Below are 19671 nucleotides of genomic sequence, written 5' to 3'. Positions count from 1 at the left end.
CACACACACACACACACACACACACACACACACGGATCAAATGTTTATTAGTATCTGCTCTCCTGGAGGACAGAAACCAGCCGAGCGGGTTTCTACCTGCAGGGTGTAGTTAAAGTTTCGGGCTGAAAGCAGCTGGACCAGCTCTGCTGAATGCTGGAAGTGGACAGAGGCTGAAACAGAGAACATCATTAATAATAAGAAGAATAACAAATAGAAGAATAACAAATAGAAGAATAACAAATAGTATTCAGCTCTTATAATAAATTAAGTCTTATAAAGACTGAAATCCAGCTAGAAAAATAAAACTATAAGTAAAGAGAGTGATTAAACAAAAGTATGAAAATAATTAGATGAAACAAATAATAATAATAAAGAAATAAGAAATAAAGCTAAATAAATATGCATATATGTGGGTGGCACTATGAAAGTGAAATGAATCAAAATAGTAGCCCAATCATTTTATTTTTATATCCAAGGTAACTTATATATTTAAAATGTGTCATGAGTTTCGCCACCAGAGGGCGCTCAGGGCCATGTGCACCAGCGGTTGACGCTCTGGCCGGCAGAAGAAGTTGAAGCAGCTTAGAGCAACAAAACGAGCAGCTGCTATAATCTGCCGTTTATCTGTGTTATTGGTAAGTTGAGTGAAAAATAATATATGGATGTTAACGGTAGTAATCTCTGATAAGTGCCTTGTGGATAAAGGAGGTGCTTGTGTGGAACCGAACCGGAGTTAGCAGCAGGCTAAGCTAATGATTCGCGCGCTTGTCCAGGCTCGGTTGGTCGGCTGTGATGGGACCTGGGTTCTCCTCGCAGCTATTTGTGTTAAAATTGGACCATATTTTCTATTTTCTATTCGAGTTCAGCTAGTGAAAGATATATACATAGGAAGATACATACAGTATTATCAGTGGTGATATTGAGAACTGTAAACTATGAGAGGCCCCATGGGCCAAAACTTACAAACTCTCTTACACTCACGATTGCAACGGAAGTTAACTTAAAATTTAGGTTTCTGATTGGACCCCAGGCAAGCTTTTCGAAATAAAAGCGGACCTCCGGTTTATGTTTGCTTCACGTTTCTCTCCTGCGGCTTTAAACATGTAAAACTTTGTGTTAATTGATTTGCTAAAGGAAATCATGTATCTGAAAATAAATTAAAACATATTATGTGGGTAAAACATTCTGGAAACCACATATGTGCTACCTCAATCAAAATTGCTGACATTTGACATGCAAACAAATCTTCCAGATTACATAAACAATACCTTACCAGGTACTTCTCTGACTTCAGGATGACACAGGGACACCTATAAGACCAAATTTAACTGAAGTTGCACATATGTGCTTTACACGATCTTTTGCCCACACAGTATTTTTTTTCAGATACATAATGTCGTTTTGCAAATTAATTAACACAAAGTTTAGCCTGTAATAGCCGCCGGAGAGAAACTTGATGTGTGAATCAAACATAAACAGGAGATGCGCTTTTATTTTGAAAAGAGCGCCATAACTTGCGCTGTCGCGCACATTAAAACCGAGTGCAGGCTTTACTGCCATTTCCGAAGAGACGGCCAGCTTTATTCCACTGATCGATGGGGTTTCCGATGCTGGCTGTCGGCTTCTTCACACTTCTGGTAATGCTGACATTACTGATGTCATTTAAAATATTAGTTGCCTCTGTTAGTCGCTGCCGCTCAGCTATTTTTCTGTCCGTGAAAACCCGCCTACTCCTGCCTGGGGTCCAATCAGAAACTGGGATTTTAAGTTAGCTTCCGTTGCAATCAAACTCTGTCAGAGAGTTTGATAGCAAATGTGAGAGAGTTTGATAGTATGTGTAAGAGAGTTTGTAAGTTTTGGCCCCTGGGGCCTCTCATAGTAAAAAGTGTATTGTGCTCTTGTTAACCCTTGTGTTTATAAATGGGGTCCAACCGACCCAACACACGTAAAACTTGTATCATTTAACACAGTCCTCCATGTTGGCTCAGTCCTCGTATGCAGAAGGGTTAAGAAGAAGTTGTTCTTTTCTGAGGAAGCGGCTTAGAGCAGACATGACGAGCAGCTGCTATAACCCGCTGGCTATCTGTTTTAGAGTTTATTCTAAATAAATATGATACAGTGGAAGTGACCCGGCCCATCATTCTCCGCTGTGCGACATGTATAATCAGAACATAAAACACAATAAATACATATCCAAATAAAGGAAATATAAATAACTAATAAAAACTCTCAAAAGAAAATGATTTTGTAAAATGCGGCGCAGAAGAGTATTCCATTAGTAGCTGAACATACCACTTATTAATAAATAGTAATTAAAATATTTTAATCAGGTAGATAAAAACATTAATCACTGAATAATAGAGAAAAAATAAAAGCATTTCTAATTTCTCCCTCTGCATAAAATCCATAATAAGAGAAAACATCTGATGAAACTTCATTTCCACCCCATAATAAACAGGTTTCTATGGTTTCCTGCTGTCGTCTCCTAGCAACAGGAGATCCTTGAAACGATCCATGGATCTGATCCTGTAGCGCCGAACTGGGACTAAACCAGTAAACCCAGTTAAAAACCTCCAGCTGCTCCAAAACCCAGAGAGGAAAAGTTCTGATGGAATTAGAATAATGAAAAGAACTGTTTATGTTCAGGAGTCAGTTCCTGAACTGTTCAGAGAGGTGAGCAGGACTGTGCTTTGCTCACCGTCGGCCGTGCCGTGGACAATCAGGAAGTCCCGGGGACCGGGCCCTGAGGAGTCCCTGATCAGACTGGAGAGCTGGCAGAGAAACAGTTAGCATGTTAGCCTGCAGGAAGCACCGTGTCCCTTTAACTTGCGGCTGGAGGACAAACAGGAAGCGCCATCTGCTGTTCCTACCTGGTAGCTCAGATCCGCCTTCACAGGAAAACCAAAGAAGCGCTCAGAACCAGCAGATCCTGGGACGGTCCAACAGAACCAGGAGAGCTCACTTCATTATTTATTTTTGATTATTTTGGTTCTGTTACTGGGATGGATGGTTTCCTCACCACAGAGTTTCCAGTTGGTAACTGGAGCCACAGCGACGCCACATTTAATCATCGAGCTGAAGGTCAGGAGAAGGACGGACGACAGGAACCCTCCATAGGCCTGGAGACACAAAAATATCACACATTTAAATGAATATGTCCCAAAACATGAGTAAATGGTTCTGAGGCAGCAGCAGGTTTGTCACCTTTCCATAAACTCCCACTCGGCTGCGGTCGATGTAGGGAAGCTTCATCAGACGCCTGACAGGTTAGAATGAGATCAGTTAGACAAACAACCCGATTCACACCGACTGCTTTGTTCTCTTTCCAGTTTTGATGAGTGGCTGGAAGCAACGTTCCTCAGTGTTACAAACGGCTCGGACTCATTTTCAGACTGAATGAATACAAAATTAATTTATTTAAAAATCTTTTCACACATTTTTATCCAAGTTTGACAGAAACTGGATGTTCAAACTTTGACTTGAACATCCAGCATGGTTTTACTTCCTGAAAGTTATTTTTTAATTTATGTTTAATCAAACTCTTGGAGACTAATGTTGTAAACTTTAGTAAAATTCCCAAACCGCTGGGCTAGTTTATGTAGAACCACTAATGACTATTGATGCATATTCTACACAGACCAAGGATAATTCTGAAGCACTTGTCTGCCATCTGGTGGTCAGAGTTAGAACCAGATTTGGTCATTTGAATCCTAAATACTAGGCCTGTCGTGATAAACGATAAATCAATTAATCGCACGATAAATTAAACCTATCGAGCTCATTTTAATTATCGGCTTTATCGTCTCTTCCTGCCTTTATTTCTTTCTGTTGATGACACTGAATGAAAAAGACTCCGCTCCGGTGCTCTGCACTGACCCTCCCTTCATCATGTCCTTAGTCTAATGTCCAGCGCACACCACAGGAGTTGTCGGCCCATTTTCAAAACCTGAGAGTCACATTAGCCGACAGAAATCCTGGGTATAACGGTTCGTGCCGTGTGGTTTCCAGCCACATGGGCACAAAATAATGGCTACCAGTCCAGTTAACTAATTTTAAAACCAGGTATTAATCAATGGTTTACTAGAATCTACCTGTGATGCATGTGGCTAGAGTCAGCGTAAAGTCCTGACTGAATGAAAATCATTATAACCTATTTATGTCACGTTAACGAAGAGCAGCTGGAAACTTACCGGGTTTATCAGCTGCGGTAGCAATTTGGCTCCAACTCCTCCTCTTGTCATTTCTATATTCTTTGCACGAAATGCTGAATAAATATTAATGTTTCCACATATCATCTCCAATGTCCGCTGGACTTCGGGTTGCGCCGTGTCAGCTGTTTGGGATTCCCCTCCGTAACTTCCCCTCAGAAAGCAGGAGGAGAATCCCGCTTTCTGATTGGCTACCTGTCACATTCAGCTTTAAGCTCCCAGTTGGGGAAAAACCCTGATTTAGATCGGAGCGGCAACGACGATCTACCATAACACACCACACACTGCAGGATGATCGGTTACGAAATCACCAGCGAGAATCTTAGATCCGCCAACGATCTAAGATTGTTATAAGGGCAAAATGGGGGCAAAAAAAACCGTGTAGTATGAACTATTGCATCAGGTAGTCGGATGTGCCCATCTTCTCCATTTAAATCTAGTGATTACTGAAGGGCAATACAGTACAGACTTTATAATCTGCACTCTTTTGGTTGAATGCAGTATTTATTTCCACTTTGGCTTTATGTGGTTTAGTTTTAATTCAAGTACGTTTTTTGTTAATGGAGTCTGAGAATCAATTTTATTTTTGTTTTTGATTGTTTATTTAGTTTATCAGTTCCAGTGTTATGTGTTCTTTTGAAAATATAGTGTTTCTATCTATGGCAGGAAATCACATGCATTCTTAGTCAATATTATCGTTTATCGCAATAATTTTTTAGACAATTAATCGCTCAGCAAAATTTGTTATCGTGACAGGCCTACTAAATACCAACATTTATGTTTTATTTGAGCTGTATTAAAAGGAACAAGCCTTGTTTGTCCAAATCAACATTTTTATTTTCTAAATAATCATAAATTCTGGCAAGAAGGGCTTGAAGATCTTCCATCAATTTTACAATAAAAACCAGAAAACAAACCAAGGTCATTTTATCATTTGGCTGAAAAATTCCAGATGCTTTCATCAAACTTTGACTTGTCCTCTAGGGGGGATAAATATTTAGCATTAGCATGCTATATGTGTTTAGCTAGCAGAGCTCCGGCCCATTCAGGCAGCAGAACCTACTGCAGCGCCGCGATCTGGTCCTGAACGTCCACCACCCCCAGGTTCTGGTAGACGGCCTGTAGGACGTCCTGACCCCGGCCGGCGCTGCCCCGCCCATCCACACGGGCCACCACGACCCGATCAGAGCTGACCAGAACCGACTCCCAGCCCAGAGAAAAACGCTCGCTCACCACCCGGCCACCAGGGGCGCTGTCTCTACGGACAAACACGTTCAACAGAAAAATTCAACAGCAAAAAAACCTGAACAAATTCTGGCGTCAGTGGTGGGAACCGCTAACGGGACAGCTAGCTGCGCTAACCTTAAAGCGCTAGCTATTAACATTAGATCTGCTAACGCTAATGCACTGCACATATGTGAAACGTTTCCATGAATCTGTTTACCAGCCTGGTTGTTCATGTTGGTGTCGTGTTCCTCCCTCTACCACGTTCATTCATTCACCTAAACAGAACTGCTGCTTTTCCCACTTCAAAATAAAAGCAAGAATATAAATGAATAACTACCTGAAAAATTCCTGTCCAAAACGTCAACAGACATTTAACTTTATTTCAACTGAAAGTTTATAAAACAGACAAGATTAGAGATTCAGAAATGATCCAGAAAGATTACTTTAGAGAAAGCTAAGTGTGCTAAGCGTTTTAAATTAGCACTAAGCTAAAAATTAGCTCTGCTATTAGCGCATTAGCAGAGGTAAGCCCACCACTGCAGGAGGCAAATTTATAGTTATAATGTTTTAAACTTTTAAAAAGAGGTTCACTAGTTTTTATATTTAAATGTGTGAATGAAGTGACGGACGTACAACAGGAGTAACAGCGGATGCTCCGTCGATTCGTCCAGGTCTGACGGAACCAGCAGCTCCAGAACCAATCCTGCACAAGGAGCAGAGACGACCTCTGACATCACAGCTAAACAAATTACACCTAAAGACGGTTCTGATGGTTCTACTGGGTGTTGGACCTTGCAGTGGACTTGGTCTGGGTTCTCACCAGAGTTATTTATCTGTATGGTTCTCTGGTCCGTCCTCGGTACTGTTCTGTTTGTCAGAACCCGTCTCAGCTCTGCGTTTCTTTCCAGAGTCGTAAATCCTGCCGAGGTTCAGAGAGAAAGTCGAGATCGATCAGCGGAAAAAAACATCCAGCTGCGCGGTGAGCGGCTGCTCTGATGCCTCCATGCAGGAAGCATGGCGGTGAAATGAGAGCGGCGGCAGGAAGTGATGGGAGCGGCGGCAGGAAGTGATGGGAGCGACGGCAGGAAGAGATGAGAGCGACGGCAGGAAGTGATGGGAGCAACGGCAGGAAGTGATGGGAGCGGCGGCAGGAAGAGATGGGAGCGACGGCAGGAAGTGATGGGAGCGGCGGCAGGAAGAGATGAGAGCGACGGCAGGAAGTGATGGGAGCAACGGCAGGAAGTGATGGGAGCGGCGGCAGGAAGAGATGAGAGCGACGGCAGGAAGTGATGGGAGCAACGGCAGGAAGTGATGGGAGCGGCGGCAGGAAGTGATGGGAGCGACGGCAGGAAGAGATGGGAGCAACGGCAGGAAGTGATGTCAGACTGATTGCAGCTTCGATCTGCAGACCTAAACTCTTCTCCTGTGAGGCGGGTCTGAGTGCTACAGATCTACGTCTGAAATCCCATATGTGACCATCTGAGAGTCTGACAGCAGGAACACCTGGTGCAGGTCAGTGACCTGAAGGGACTCACTGCTCAGGTCGTCCAGCCGGTGGACGGTCGTCTGAGGAATCCCCGGACCTGCAGGTGACATCAGGAGGAAAGTTGATTATCTTTCATTTTTCCTGATATTCATCCTTCACGTCACTGAGTTTTGATCACATTAGTTCACAGCTTTCCTGTTCTGAAATCCTGACCTGCAGTCCAAGATTATTAAAGCTATTCACTTTAAAACACAAGTTTAAAAGTTAAAAGGAATTTTTCAACATTTTAGGAACAATTAAACTCCTGAAATTTAGAGCTTTTTATGAAGCCGCCTCGTGTTTCCTCTCATTACTGTCTTAACAGATTTTCTGTGGACAATGCTAATGCGCTAACAGCAGAGCTAGCTTTTTATTTAGCGTTTCAGCTTGCTCAAAACATTTAGCGTAAGTAAAGAATAAAAACATTTAAAGAGAAATAAACCTGGAAAACCAGAAAACCTTTAGACATGAACAGCCCTGCTGGTTTACTGTGAGGCAGAAGCAGGTTGCCAGGTTTTCAGGTTGCCAGGTTTTACCTGTGCAGCTGAGCAGAACGTGTCGGTGGTCCGGAGTGATGGCGGCCTGGTAGAAGCTGCATTCGGGTCTGAACAGAGAGCAGCTCAGACATTCTTTATGGAAACCATTCAACATAGAGAGGCTGAGGGAGCAGAGCAAAGGTCAACATGAAGGTCAACATCCACCTCTGTCTGGTTCACACAGTAACGTTTACTCCAATCACAGGAGGATAAAACTGTAGGGAAAGCTACAGTTTTATCATCAGTTTAATGCTCCTGTAGCTAAAACTCAATAGCTCAGAAGAAATCCTGAAGTTAAACCCTGAACCGGATCAGGTTAAGATCTGGACCAGATCAGGTTAAGATCTGGATCAGATCAGGTTAAACCCTGGACCGGATCAGGTTAAGATCTGGATCAGATCAGGTTAAGATCTGGACCAGATCAGGTTAAGATCTGGATCAGATCAGGTTAAACCCTGGACCGGATCAGGTTAAACCCTGGACCGGATCAGGTTAAGATCTGGACCGGATCAGGTTAAGCTCTGGACCGGATCAGGTTAAGATCTGGACCGGATCAGGTTAAGCTCTGGATCGGATCAGGTTAAGATCTGGACCGGATCAGGTTAAGCTCTGGACCGGATCAGGTTAAGATCTGGACCGGATCAGGTTAAGATCTGGACCAGATCAGGTTAAGATCTGGATCGGATCAGGTTAAGATCTGGACCGGATCAGGTTAAGATCTGGACCGGATCAGGTTAAGATCTGGACCGGATCAGGTTAAGATCTGGACCGGATCAGGTTAAGCTCTGGATCGGATCAGGTTAAGATCTGGACCGGATCAGGTTAAACCCTGGACCGGATCCTGTACCAACCTGTACAGGTGCTGCTGAGTCGATCCTTCTTCTGAACTCAGGAAATATCTGGAAAGCAGAAGAAATCATCTGGTTGAATAATAAAATAATTTACCTCTGATATTACTAATAAGAGAAAAGCTGCAGCTTTAAATAAATCAGAATAATTCAATCTGAAGTCTTTTAAATTTGGACCTGGCTCTGAAACCAGAACCTCACACTGATCTGGAGATCTCATCGTAGGACAGGACCTCAGAGACGTCCCAGCTTCCAGAGGTCAGCTGCTGAACTTTGACCTCTTCCCCGTCAGACTGAGAGCAGAGAGAGCAGTGTTAGCACACATAGCATGGCTAGCTACCACATGCTAACCCTGCAGAGCGCCTCCAGGCCACCAGGGGGCTCTGCGCCTACCTGGCTGGACACCATGAAGATGTGACTGAATACGCCATGACTGCTGTCACGCTGGGCGGCGCTGATGAAGAACGTAGAGCAATCTGTGGAGAACAGCGGCACCTGGTGCTGGGAGGTCAGAGAGACAGTCAGCCTGGTCCTGGTTCTGGTTCTGGTCCTGGTTCTGGTTCTGGTCCTGGTTCTGTCCTGGTCCTGGTTCTGGTCCGGGTCCTGGTTCTGGTCCTGGTCCTGGTCCGGGTCCTGGTTCTGATCCTGGTCCTGGTCCGGGTCCTGGTTCTGGTTCTGTCCTGGTTCTGATCCTGGTCCGGGTCCTGGTTCTGGTTCTGCCCTGGTCCTGGTTCTGGTCCTGGTTCTGGTCCTGGTTCTGGTCCTGGTCCGGGTCCTGGTTGTGCCCTGGTCCTGGTTCTGGTCCTGGTCCGGGTCCTGGTTCTGGTTCTGTCCTGGTTCTGGTCCTGGTCCGGGTCCTGGTTCTGGTTCTGTCCTGGTTCTGGTCCTGGTCCGGGTCCTGGTTCTGTCCTGGTTCTGGTTCTGGTCCTGGTCCGGGTCCTGGTCCTGGACCTGGTTCTGTCCTGGTTCTGGTTCTGTCCTGGTTCTGGTTCTGTCCTGGTTCTGGTCCTGGTTCTGGTTCTGTCCTGGTTCTGGTTCTGTCCTGTTTCTGGTTCTGTCCTGGTTCTGGTCCTGGTTATGTCCTGGTTCTGGTCCTGGTCCTGGTTCTGGTTCTGTCCTGGTTCTGGTTCTGGTTCTGGTCCTGGTCCGGGTCCTGGTCCTGGACCTGGTTCTGTCCTGATTCTGGTTCTGGTTCTGTCCTGGTTCTGGTCCTGGTTCTGTCCTGGTTCTGGTCCTGGTTCTGGTCCTGGTCCGGGTCCTGGTTCTGTCCTGGTTCTGGTTCTGGTCCTGGTCCGGGTCCTGGTCCTGGACCTGGTTCTGTCCTGATTCTGGTTCTGGTTCTGTCCTGGTTCTGGTTCTGGTTCTGTCCTGGTTCTGGTTCTGTCCTGGTTCTGGTCCTGGTCTGGGTCCTGGTTCTGTCCTGGTTCTGGTCCTGGTTCTGGTTCTGTCCTGGTTCTGGTTCTGGTCCTGGTCCGGGTCCTGGTCCTGGACCTGGTTCTGTCCTGATTCTGGTTCTGGTTCTGTCCTGGTTCTGGTTCTGGTCCTGGTCCGGGTCCTGGTCCTGGACCTGGTTCTGTCCTGATTCTGGTTCTGGTTCTGTCCTGGTTCTGGTCCTGGTTCTGGTTCTGTCCTGGTTCTGGTCCTGGTCTGGGTCCTGGTTCTGGTTCTGTCCTGGTTCTGGTCCTGGTCCGGGTCCAGGTTCTGGTTCTGTTTTGGTTCCAGGTAATCTCTGTTCCAGCCTCTTTAGCGCATTAGCTACTCGCTGTGGTTTTGTTTTGAACTGGAGAAATCCACTTCCTGACCTCCATCTGAATTTCGCACGTCATCAGGGTCACGTGACTGAAACCCAGCAATCACCAGTAACTACCATAGGCGCCGGAACAGAGGGCCGGGGGGCCATTGGTCCCCGGGGCCCCCCACTCTACGGCCCTGCCCTTCTGCTGGTCCTCCAGTCATTTCCACAGGCTGCACAACTCTGTGTTTCTATGCAGACAGAGGCACAGATGGAACCTGCAGCACTGAGGTCTGGACCCAAAGGCTCCAGATCATAACGGTCACCCAAAGGTTTACCACATGGCAGCTCTGGGTCGGGTTGGGACCAGGAACCGGTCTGACACCTGAAAACAGGCTCAGGCTCTGATCCGGTCCAGGTCTGAACCGTGACGATGTTTCTTTCTCATGGCGTTGGGATGAAAATCGGGCCCACGTGTCCGTTTACGGGCCGGCCCAAATGCTCAGCCACACTTCGCCCAGAGCAGATCATTTTGGCTCAGGTCCAAAAATAATTGCATGAATTTGTTTTTTTTCCCTCTTTGCTCTTCCAAAAGCCAATCAGCCGTCAGCAGCCGTAAGTATTGATCCCTACTGATGGATTTCTCTTTGGCTGTTGGAATTCATTTTTGTGCTAAATAAGAAGCACATTAAAGTTTATTCATGGTGTTTTTCATTTTGTTTTTAATGCAAATATATTGTCAGCAGTCTGGCTGGTTATCTGTCCCACTCACATCATCTCTTTCCTGCACAATTTGTGGAACAAGCAGCAAATATAATCTGCATCCAGACGATGGAGCCTTTAGTTTGTCCTGCTGCTCTGAACTGGCATTGCTGGAGGATATCTGACATCTATTTTTTTAAATGTTCCAAATATTTGACCAGTCGTGATTTCTGTCACATCTATCTATCCTCAGCATATTTCTATTGTGCGTATTTTGGACTTTTAACAGTAGCGGAGCGCAGAGCGCCCGCAGCTGTAAAGCTGTACGCACTGAGATTTTCCTTTAAAGCAGAAAAGAATAACATTTGATTTTTACTATCTGACCGTCTTTACTATTAACATTTAGGAGAAAAGAAATCTTCTGTGTCAGAACGTCTTGTACGTAGCGAGCTGTGCGAGTCCTGGAGATTCGCACAAAGCCTAAATCTTATTGGTCAGTTTACGTTAGTAAATTTGGCGACTTGGCGCTTTTTCTGTAAGCTGAAAATGAAAGAGGGCGTTTGGATCCTGCCAGAGCTTTTTACCCTGCGTGGTTCTGGCGGGTCGCCGGTTTATGAGCTGTGTGTGTGTGTGTGTGTGTGTGTGTGTGTGTGGCGAGCTGACCCGGTTGGTGCGTTCACACCAAACATGTAATGGTGACAGACACGTCGGTCTGCATTCAGCTGTTCTTGGATCGGCTGCAGGCATATGAAGTCCATTCCTTCTGCATGTTCCCCACTGACGACTTTTAAAACATTTTCTGATTATTTTCCACCAAATCTCTGTGACCGCAGCGCGTAGACCCAGAAACATCGTCCTAAAGGATGTTTACTGCTACGGGACAAACTGAGACAAACCCTCTGAACTGATTGGCAGCATCGTGTCGGCTGAACAAGCGCCAGACAACAGAGGTGATGAAACGCCTCATGGCCCCCACCTCGAAAATGACCCGGCGCCGAGGGTAACTACTGTTTGCAGTTAGCGCTTTAGGGCTAGCACAGCTAGCTTTTCGTTAGCGCTGTCCACTATTGAGGCGTGGTTTTACTGCTGTTCAGAAAGTTCTGGTCCTGGTTCAGTTCTGAAACCAGTTTGGTGATCCAGATAATGTTCCAACTGGATCCCTTCTGAAAGAAGAATCTGTTCAGGAACAGGAAAGATCCACATCCAGCTGCTGATTCATCAACATGCGACATTAAAACCCGGCTAAGAATAGAAGAACCATCCAGAACCTGACCTGCCGGTCCAGCCACGCCTCTGATGTCATCACGTGTTTCTGGGTAAAGGAGAAGAAGTCGGGTCACTGGAGCTCCATGTTGGTCCTTCCTGGGTGACTGATGAGCGTTAGGCTTCCTACCGTCACGCAGGCGCCTGACGACGCGTCACACAGAGAAAGAATCGACATGTTTTGAGCTCGATTGACCCAACGGACGCTCAGGTTCTGCCGGGTCACCCATGTCACCATGGTGACGTAGAAATCACTGCACAGACATGCAAACAGAAGCAGACTGGATCCCAGGTGGTTCGGTTTGTAGACAGACACTCAGCATCAAACTACATGTTAGTAATCTGGACCTTCACTAATCATGATGTAAATCACAAACTATGTTTTTAATATCTAGAATAATCTAGTTCATGTTTGAAGTTTGTAAACTAGAGCTAATGAAACATGCCAAAGGTTGTGAAACATTAGCTAGAATCGCCCAATCAGAAGCCAACTTCAGCTCTGTGATGAAGCACGTTTATGCTTGGTTTCATGTCAACGTCACTGATGTACGACGCTACAAATAATATAAATACAAGTTTCAGGTAGCCTAAGAATGCCAGCTGTTAACCTGTCTAATGCTGATGCTAGCCTAGCCAAAGCTAATAACAGCCTAGCTAGAGCTAAAGCTAACCTATCTGTGCTAGCAGACAGTAGATTAAGAAGACAACTCAGAAGATGGCCAGTATTGGTAAGCTAGGTGTTAGCCTATCCATGCTAACACACTCATCTATCTAATGTTAATGCAGTTCAAGGCTAATGCTAGCCTATCCATGCTATGTGATCCAGTGGGTGGCCAGCCTCAGAAAGCTAGTGAGCAGCCTCTCCAAAGCTAACGCTACTGCAGCTAGCCCAATAGCAGTTAAAGTGGTCCTGTGTGTCTGGAGCAGGGGTTAAAGGTCAGACCTGTTCTCCAGGCTGTCAGGAGGCCTGATCTGGGTGGAGGCGGAGCTGCCGTCTAAGGAGACGACATGGAGGCTGACGCTGGGATTGATCTGCCCCATCTGCAGGAAACAAACAGGAGCAGCAGCAGCATTAGCAGCAGAGGACTTAATGATGATAGTAAAGGTAGGAGCAGGGTTTCCACGGCCGTCTGGGGAAGACGGGAGTTTATTTCTGCCTAGGGCTCTGAGGAAACATCTGTTTATCAGAAACATCAGAATCTGCTTTGTAAATATGCAGATATGTTTTTATTTACCAGTGGAGAGCTGCTCAGCCTGCTAGCCTCTGCTCTTCTGCAGGTAAAGCTGATGCTAACTCTGTTAATGAAGCAGTTTTATTGGTAGAAGGCAGGAGGGGTGATTAAACTGATAACTGCCTGAGAGCCGCTCTGGCCGTTTTCTGAGCCTCATTCATACAGGCTGAAATAAACACACTGCTCTGATGAAACGCTTCAGAAAGTCAGACCTCAACCAAACTTCCGGACTCCGTCTGCAGATGTTTACAAAACTTTCCCAACTTCTGGAGATCTGCAAATCTTCTTCCTGGACTAGTTTCCAGGACTTTAAATGTTGCTGCAGCCTGATGCAAGCTAACACATCAGCTGGGTCTGAGCCCACCTTGGGGTAGGGGTACTCCGTCCCTCGAGGGTAGAGCGAGCCGGTGAAGCGAGGCAGCATCATGCTGGGGACCAGCGAGTCGTTGATGGTGAGGTAGGCCAGCCTGGAGCCGTCAGGGGACCACCAGTGGGCCACTGGGGAGTCCAGCACCTCCTCTGGATATGCAGGGCAGAGTTAGCATAGCCTAGCCTGGCCTAGAGTAGCATAACCTAGTATAGCCTAGCATAGCCTAACCTAGTTTAACCTAAATTAAAAACAGATAATTTTATGGAAATTGATGCAGAAAAAAGGAATTTAATCTGATTGAAAATTAAAGGTCAGCATAAATAAAATGATGGGCATCTTTGTATAAATTTTGATTTAATGCAATAAAGACAGTCTTTCATGATTTTTAAGTGATCTTTGTTACATTTTCTGATGGGAACTCGTTTAAAAATATTTCTATATTTCTCCAGGATCTTCTAATTTTGTCAGCTTCAGCTTTCCGTAGGAGCTCAGGTAGATGATTTCAGTGAATCTCAGCTTTTTCTGGAGTTACAACAATGACTGGAATCCGTCCTGTAAAAATGTTCAGAACTTTAATAACACATTTACCTTAATATGAATTGTTACAACTGGCTCAAGGTCATCACAAAAACGTGAAACCATGCCGTGGTTAAAGTGCAGAAAAATGAATATTAACAAAAACAACAATGGATTGTGGATGTCAGTATCAGTGGTGTAATGCAAATGCTTGGATGTGTTGTATGAGTGCATATGGAAGTGTTGAGGTGCCAAAACAAAGAAACTCAAAAGTGCAAAAGGAGGGGAGCTGAGGCCTGGCAACAAACACCACAAGCGTCAGAGTGGAGGCCGAAGGCCACCCAGAAGACGGACAGCCAGGTTCACATACTCTGTGCTCACAATCAACCTGATCAGCAGCACCTGTAAAGGGGGGGAGCACAAAGACAGACAACAAGACCTGCAACCCATCCCCCAAGGCCCAGGGCCGTAACAGCATTGATAGAAACAGCTCTAGTGCTACTAGCTTCCCTTTTTCTGCTGCTAATGGTTCAGCCAATCAGCAGCCGGTGAGCCCTACCCTCGTACAGCCAGTCTGGGATGCCGTTGAAAATGGCGGCTTCCTGTCCGGACGACGTCAGCCTCCAGGAGAAACTCCTGCTGTCGGCCTGGTAGTAGATGTTGTTCTCAAAGACGTAGAGCTGGAGAAGCAGACGATCGCATATCTATCAGCCATTTATCTATGAGCGGATCAGACAGGAAGTCCAACATGGCTTCCAGCGGCTGCAGTGACTATCAGACTCTTTTGTGTTTTAAAGTTTCTCTTTCTGTGGTTTCAGAAACTTGGAGGACTAACGCTGCAGACAGCCTCTGGTAAAGGTCAAAGGTCAAAGGTGATCAGAGAGGTTCCAGCCTCTTGTACCCGTTGCTATGAGACACATCATCATCTTCTTGCAGGCAGGTTAAAGTGAGAAGAGCTGCTTACATTTCTGCTGAAGCTTTTTAAACAGTTTTAGGGATTTTAAAATAATTGTAAATGTTTAATTTTCTGTGTGAGACCAGCAGACGGATTACCGACTCGGAGAAACGACGTTTCCTTTGCTCTCATGTCTGAATCGTTTTCTGACGCTCAGCAAATATCAGCCATAAAAACCAAACAGCAGCTGGATCTGACATTGGATTATGATGCTTTCTGCTTATTGTTTTTATTATCTCTGATTGTTTGCTGCTCACTCCAGAAAATAATGAAAAATACCGATTTGTGAAAACAGACAAAATAAGACAACATAAAATTGAGCAAAAAACATTTAAAATGTCTGAATATTCATCAGAAGCAGCCAAGATGTTTCCATTTGTTAATGGGATTAAATATATTTTTAAATATATTTTCATTCATCATTTATAAAGAAAGTCTTGAGAGAGAGAGAGAGAGAGAGAGAGAGAGGGAAAACACATCAAGTTTCTTTTGCCTAATCGTCTCTAAACTAACCTGTTGATGTGGATCCCTCCCACCATTGATATTTAAAGTCCCCACCCTGATGTTACTCATATAGGTGAAAAAGAGAAGGAAGACAGACAGACAGTAGAGAGAAGGTCACCCATGAACTTTAATCATCACCTTATTTCTGAGTTTTCAGTCGCTTTGAACCTTTTGCTTTAGTTACTGACAAATGTCTCCGGATGTTTGTCAGATGCTTTTTTAACCGGAACCGTTTCTTTTCATCCAACATTTCAAAACCAACTATTTTCTGCACCATTAATACACTCTTGATAAATTTTTCCGCATCAGGAAAATAATCAAGGACTTTAACTTGTTTTCCAAACGTTTCATCCAGAAAGTCATTCATTTCCTCCAGAGTGTACAAATCACCACTGGATGTTTGTGAGTCTGCGATTGAAACGCCGTCTGAGTCGCTGTCAGACTCCATGTCCTCTACCTGTGCAGGTGAATCTGCAGACTGATCTTCTGCAGCGCCACCTTCAGGTGACGCTGCAGCCTCGGCAGCACCACAACCAGCCGTCTGATCCGTTTCTATATCTAGCTTGCTCCCATCTAAGGAGTCCTTGGGAGTATCGGTTCCAGTTTCCCCAGTATCCTCCCGTGCAGCGCGTTTATTCAGACCACTGCTTCCCTCCCCAGCATCAGATCCAGCTGATGGAGGAAACGCCCCGCCCTCAGCAGGCGGAGGAGCTCCAACCACCGGCGACTCCTCTGCACCTCCACTCACCTCAGCCTGAGCTTCCTGATTCTTGTGCGGGCAAGAAGCCCGTTTATGTCCAACATCCCCACATTCAAAACATTTCATACTCCCAGTACTCGCATAAACCATGTAAGATCCCTCTTCATATTTCACTCTGAAAGAAACTTCTAGCGTCGCTGTAGCAGTTTAGGAACATAAAAACCTCCTGAAAGACTGAACGTGTTTCAGTTTGTCATGTTTACATCCAAACCAACAGTTTTAAAACCACTGGAGCTCTTTCTCCAACAAAACATTGGGAATGAACGGCGGCACGCCGGAGATAATAACCCGGGTGGAGGCGACACCTGCAGGTCTCCGCCTACTGACCCCCCGCTGACAATCAGCTGGTTCACAAAACGCTCCTTTAAAAATATCACGACTCCCTTATTCATTCTGGAAGCATAAATTAAATTGCTGTGACCAACTAGATCACCAACAGAACCGTTTCAACTGGGATCGTCGGATCAGGTTGGACCCGAATCCCAAAGAGGGGGGGGGGGGGGGCTCTGGAGACGCCATCCCCACAAACAAACAGCTACAAACTGAAACTCAAAAAAAAGAACCGAGAGAGAGAGAAGGAACATTTTCTATATAAATTGCAGACATTTGCTAATATTAATATTAATTTTATTTCTCATGGTTACTCTCAGCATTGCATGTTGACAGAAAAAACAGATTTTTTATTAAAACATAAAAAGTGTCAGACGGTCCTGAATGTCTCACCAGCTGCTGTCCCTGAACGCCCCACGAGGCGAACTGCAGGACGGAGTCCGACACCTCTGGCGGGTTGAGCTCCCACACTTCCCTGGACAGTGAACGCACCGCATGAAGCACCCAGAGCGGCTGCAGTGCCCAACATGAGGGCAGCGGCTCACCTGGTGGACAGGTCGTGGATCAGGAAGGACGCCAGGAAGGAATGCTTGTAGACCTGGAACCCAAACACAACGTCGGCCGTCATCAACCTGTTTTAAACGACATCAGCCCGTTTCCATCTCGGGTGAAGCGGTGCGCCGAGGTTTTCCTATCAACAGCTGTTAAACAGAAGCCATAAGATTTCTGCTTCTACATTCTGACAAGTGAGATAATTGAAGAAATTTTCTGTTACATTTTGACAGATCAAAACATTTTCAAGATATTGGAAATAATGTCACAGATTCATCATTTAAAGAGTCACATCTCAAACAAAACTATGATGAGTTAAAATGACATTTTTATAAATATGTGAATTAAGAAATGACCCGTAAGGCCCCTTATTGAGCTGTCCAAACTGATGCCTGCAGGATTATTTTGGGTTTCCTGGTCAGAAACAGCTGAGCAGTTTGGGAGAAAACAGAACGAGAACTTCCTGAACTTTACGACTGATTCAGGAATCTGAAAAAAATCCTTTTTGTTCTCTATCAATCAAATCAATCACATTTTATTTGTATAAAACATTTCAGCAGCAAGGCATTTCAAGGTGCTTTACATAATTAAAGAAAAAATAAAAACAGCATGTGACATTAATAACTAGATGAAAAGTAAAGATAAAAACATTAAAACATCGAAGACATCAAAACCCTAATTTAGCCATAAGCAGCTCTAACCAGGTTTTAAGTTGAGATTTAAAGGCTCTCAGTGTTTCAGCTGTTTTACAGTTTTCTGGAAGTTTGTTCCAAATTTGTGGTGCATAGAAACTGAATGCTGCTTCTCCTCGTTTGGTTCTGGATGCAGAGCAGAACCAGAACCTGAGGGGTCTAGACGTTGGTACAGCAACAACAGATCTTTAATGTATTGTGGTGCTAAACCGTTCAGTGATTTATAAACTATTATTAGTTGTTATACTGTGTCTACCAAGACAGAAACATTTTAAAAGGCTTTAAAAAGAAAAAGTGCTGCTGGCGACACGTTAACAGGATCACAGTGGAGCAGCTTCAAAAACCTTTCCATTTTTTTATTTAAGTGGAATCTATGGAAGCCCATTTCTGCCACTCAGTTAAAAAAATAAAAACTAATTATCTCATTATAATGAGATAACTTGAGTTGGCCCTATAGTTTGAGATATGCTCAACTTGATAGAAAGAAATGGATACTGATAATATCATTGAGCAATACTTCAGAAGTGGTTTTACGAATCTTGAAATCTTGCAAGTTTTGGAAGAAACCCGTAATGTTTAAGGCTCCGGACACTGGAGAGAAGACTGCTAAAGAAGCGCCTGTGGCGTAGAAAAAACAAGACAGATGTTGCAGAAGTGGCCTCTTTTATTGAGGAACTACAAGGAGACGGCACGGCTGCAGGTGGATGGCTGGCACAGTCACAGACAGGGAAACGGTACGTCTTTTGATGCGCTTATTGGATCCCAACAGGGTTGACCTGCCTGCACAAAATCGCTTGAGACGACGCTTATATGTCAGTCGGGGACCAAACTATGTCTGGCACATCGATGGGTACGACAAATTAAAGGATGCATAGATGGCTTTTCGAGGAAAATGATCTGGCTGGAAGCCTATAAGACCAATAGTGACCCTCACAGTATTGCTGGCCATTTCATTGACGCTGTGATGGAGTATAATGGATTTGCACAGAAGATACGAATGGATCATGGCACAGAGACACTCATGTGGCGGCGATGCAAAGATTTCTGCACAACACCGAGGATGAAAATGGTTTTGCCTCCGTTATTCTCGGTCCGAGTGCAGGAAACCAAAGGACAGAGCGATGGTGGTGCACTCTAAGAAGTGAATGTGTCCAGTTTGGATGGACCATTTCGACCAGCTTAAAGCCGATGGCTGTTTTGTTGACAGCTTTCTGGACAAATCACTGATCCAGTTTTGTTTCCTACAAACAATACAGGTCCTATAAATTTACTTCTTGCTTTCAGCACACAATTTTGAAATAAGTTACAAATAATACAAAAGCATGACTTCTTTTCTAACGATTTTCTTATTTTTTTCTGTTTTTTAATCAAACAGGTGGAGCTGGATGAGGTTGACCATCGTATCCGATCTACAAATGATCCTCGGGCTCTTCGTGGTCGTCCCACATTAATGCATGGTGTTCCCAACCTGTACGCGGTTCCACATTTTTTAGTCTGCTGATCTAACAAAGCTGGAAATATGTATAGAAGGATGTCGTTTCAAGGACTTTCCCTGTGATGTTGATGTATTTCACTTATGCACTGACTGAGCACAGACGGGTAATGACAGATGATGTGTATGAAATGACTAATCTTTATGTAACACTCCATCAAATGATGGGCGATGAACTGGGGAACAGTTTCTATAAATCAGGTCCACAAAACACCTAACAAGTCAGA

At 44.9% G+C, this 19671-nt stretch overlaps 1 protein-coding gene across 1 annotated transcript in view; it reads right to left on the bottom strand.

The window, feature by feature from the left end:
* Positions 1 to 19671, bottom strand: part of LOC106911389 (inactive dipeptidyl peptidase 10-like) — a 62804-nt gene that overhangs the window by 1760 nt on the left and 41373 nt on the right. Inside the window, exons 10-29 of the mRNA XM_088008425.1 lie at positions 17254 to 17306; positions 17102 to 17183; positions 14719 to 14839; positions 13638 to 13792; positions 12985 to 13082; positions 12172 to 12295; positions 12052 to 12090; positions 8738 to 8845; positions 8546 to 8637; positions 8348 to 8395; positions 7497 to 7618; positions 6971 to 7018; positions 6256 to 6354; positions 6069 to 6138; positions 5272 to 5466; positions 3205 to 3259; positions 3020 to 3119; positions 2871 to 2929; positions 2699 to 2771; positions 97 to 170 (exon numbers count right to left, since the gene is read on the bottom strand). Of these exons, the coding sequence (XP_087864551.1) occupies positions 97 to 170; positions 2699 to 2771; positions 2871 to 2929; positions 3020 to 3119; positions 3205 to 3259; positions 5272 to 5466; positions 6069 to 6138; positions 6256 to 6354; positions 6971 to 7018; positions 7497 to 7618; positions 8348 to 8395; positions 8546 to 8637; positions 8738 to 8845; positions 12052 to 12090; positions 12172 to 12295; positions 12985 to 13082; positions 13638 to 13792; positions 14719 to 14839; positions 17102 to 17183; positions 17254 to 17306 (1815 nt within the window). The remainder of the gene's footprint in view (positions 1 to 96; positions 171 to 2698; positions 2772 to 2870; positions 2930 to 3019; positions 3120 to 3204; positions 3260 to 5271; positions 5467 to 6068; positions 6139 to 6255; positions 6355 to 6970; positions 7019 to 7496; positions 7619 to 8347; positions 8396 to 8545; positions 8638 to 8737; positions 8846 to 12051; positions 12091 to 12171; positions 12296 to 12984; positions 13083 to 13637; positions 13793 to 14718; positions 14840 to 17101; positions 17184 to 17253; positions 17307 to 19671) is intronic.

The sequence above is a fragment of the Poecilia mexicana genome, unplaced genomic scaffold (genome assembly GCF_051168715.1).
Source record: "Poecilia mexicana isolate PSO_F unplaced genomic scaffold, ASM5116871v1 scaffold_2, whole genome shotgun sequence".
NCBI classification, from domain to species: Eukaryota; Metazoa; Chordata; class Actinopteri; order Cyprinodontiformes; family Poeciliidae; genus Poecilia; species Poecilia mexicana.
The sequence above is the reverse complement of the archived record's forward strand: the minus strand, read 5'-3'. Positions and strand labels throughout refer to the sequence as shown.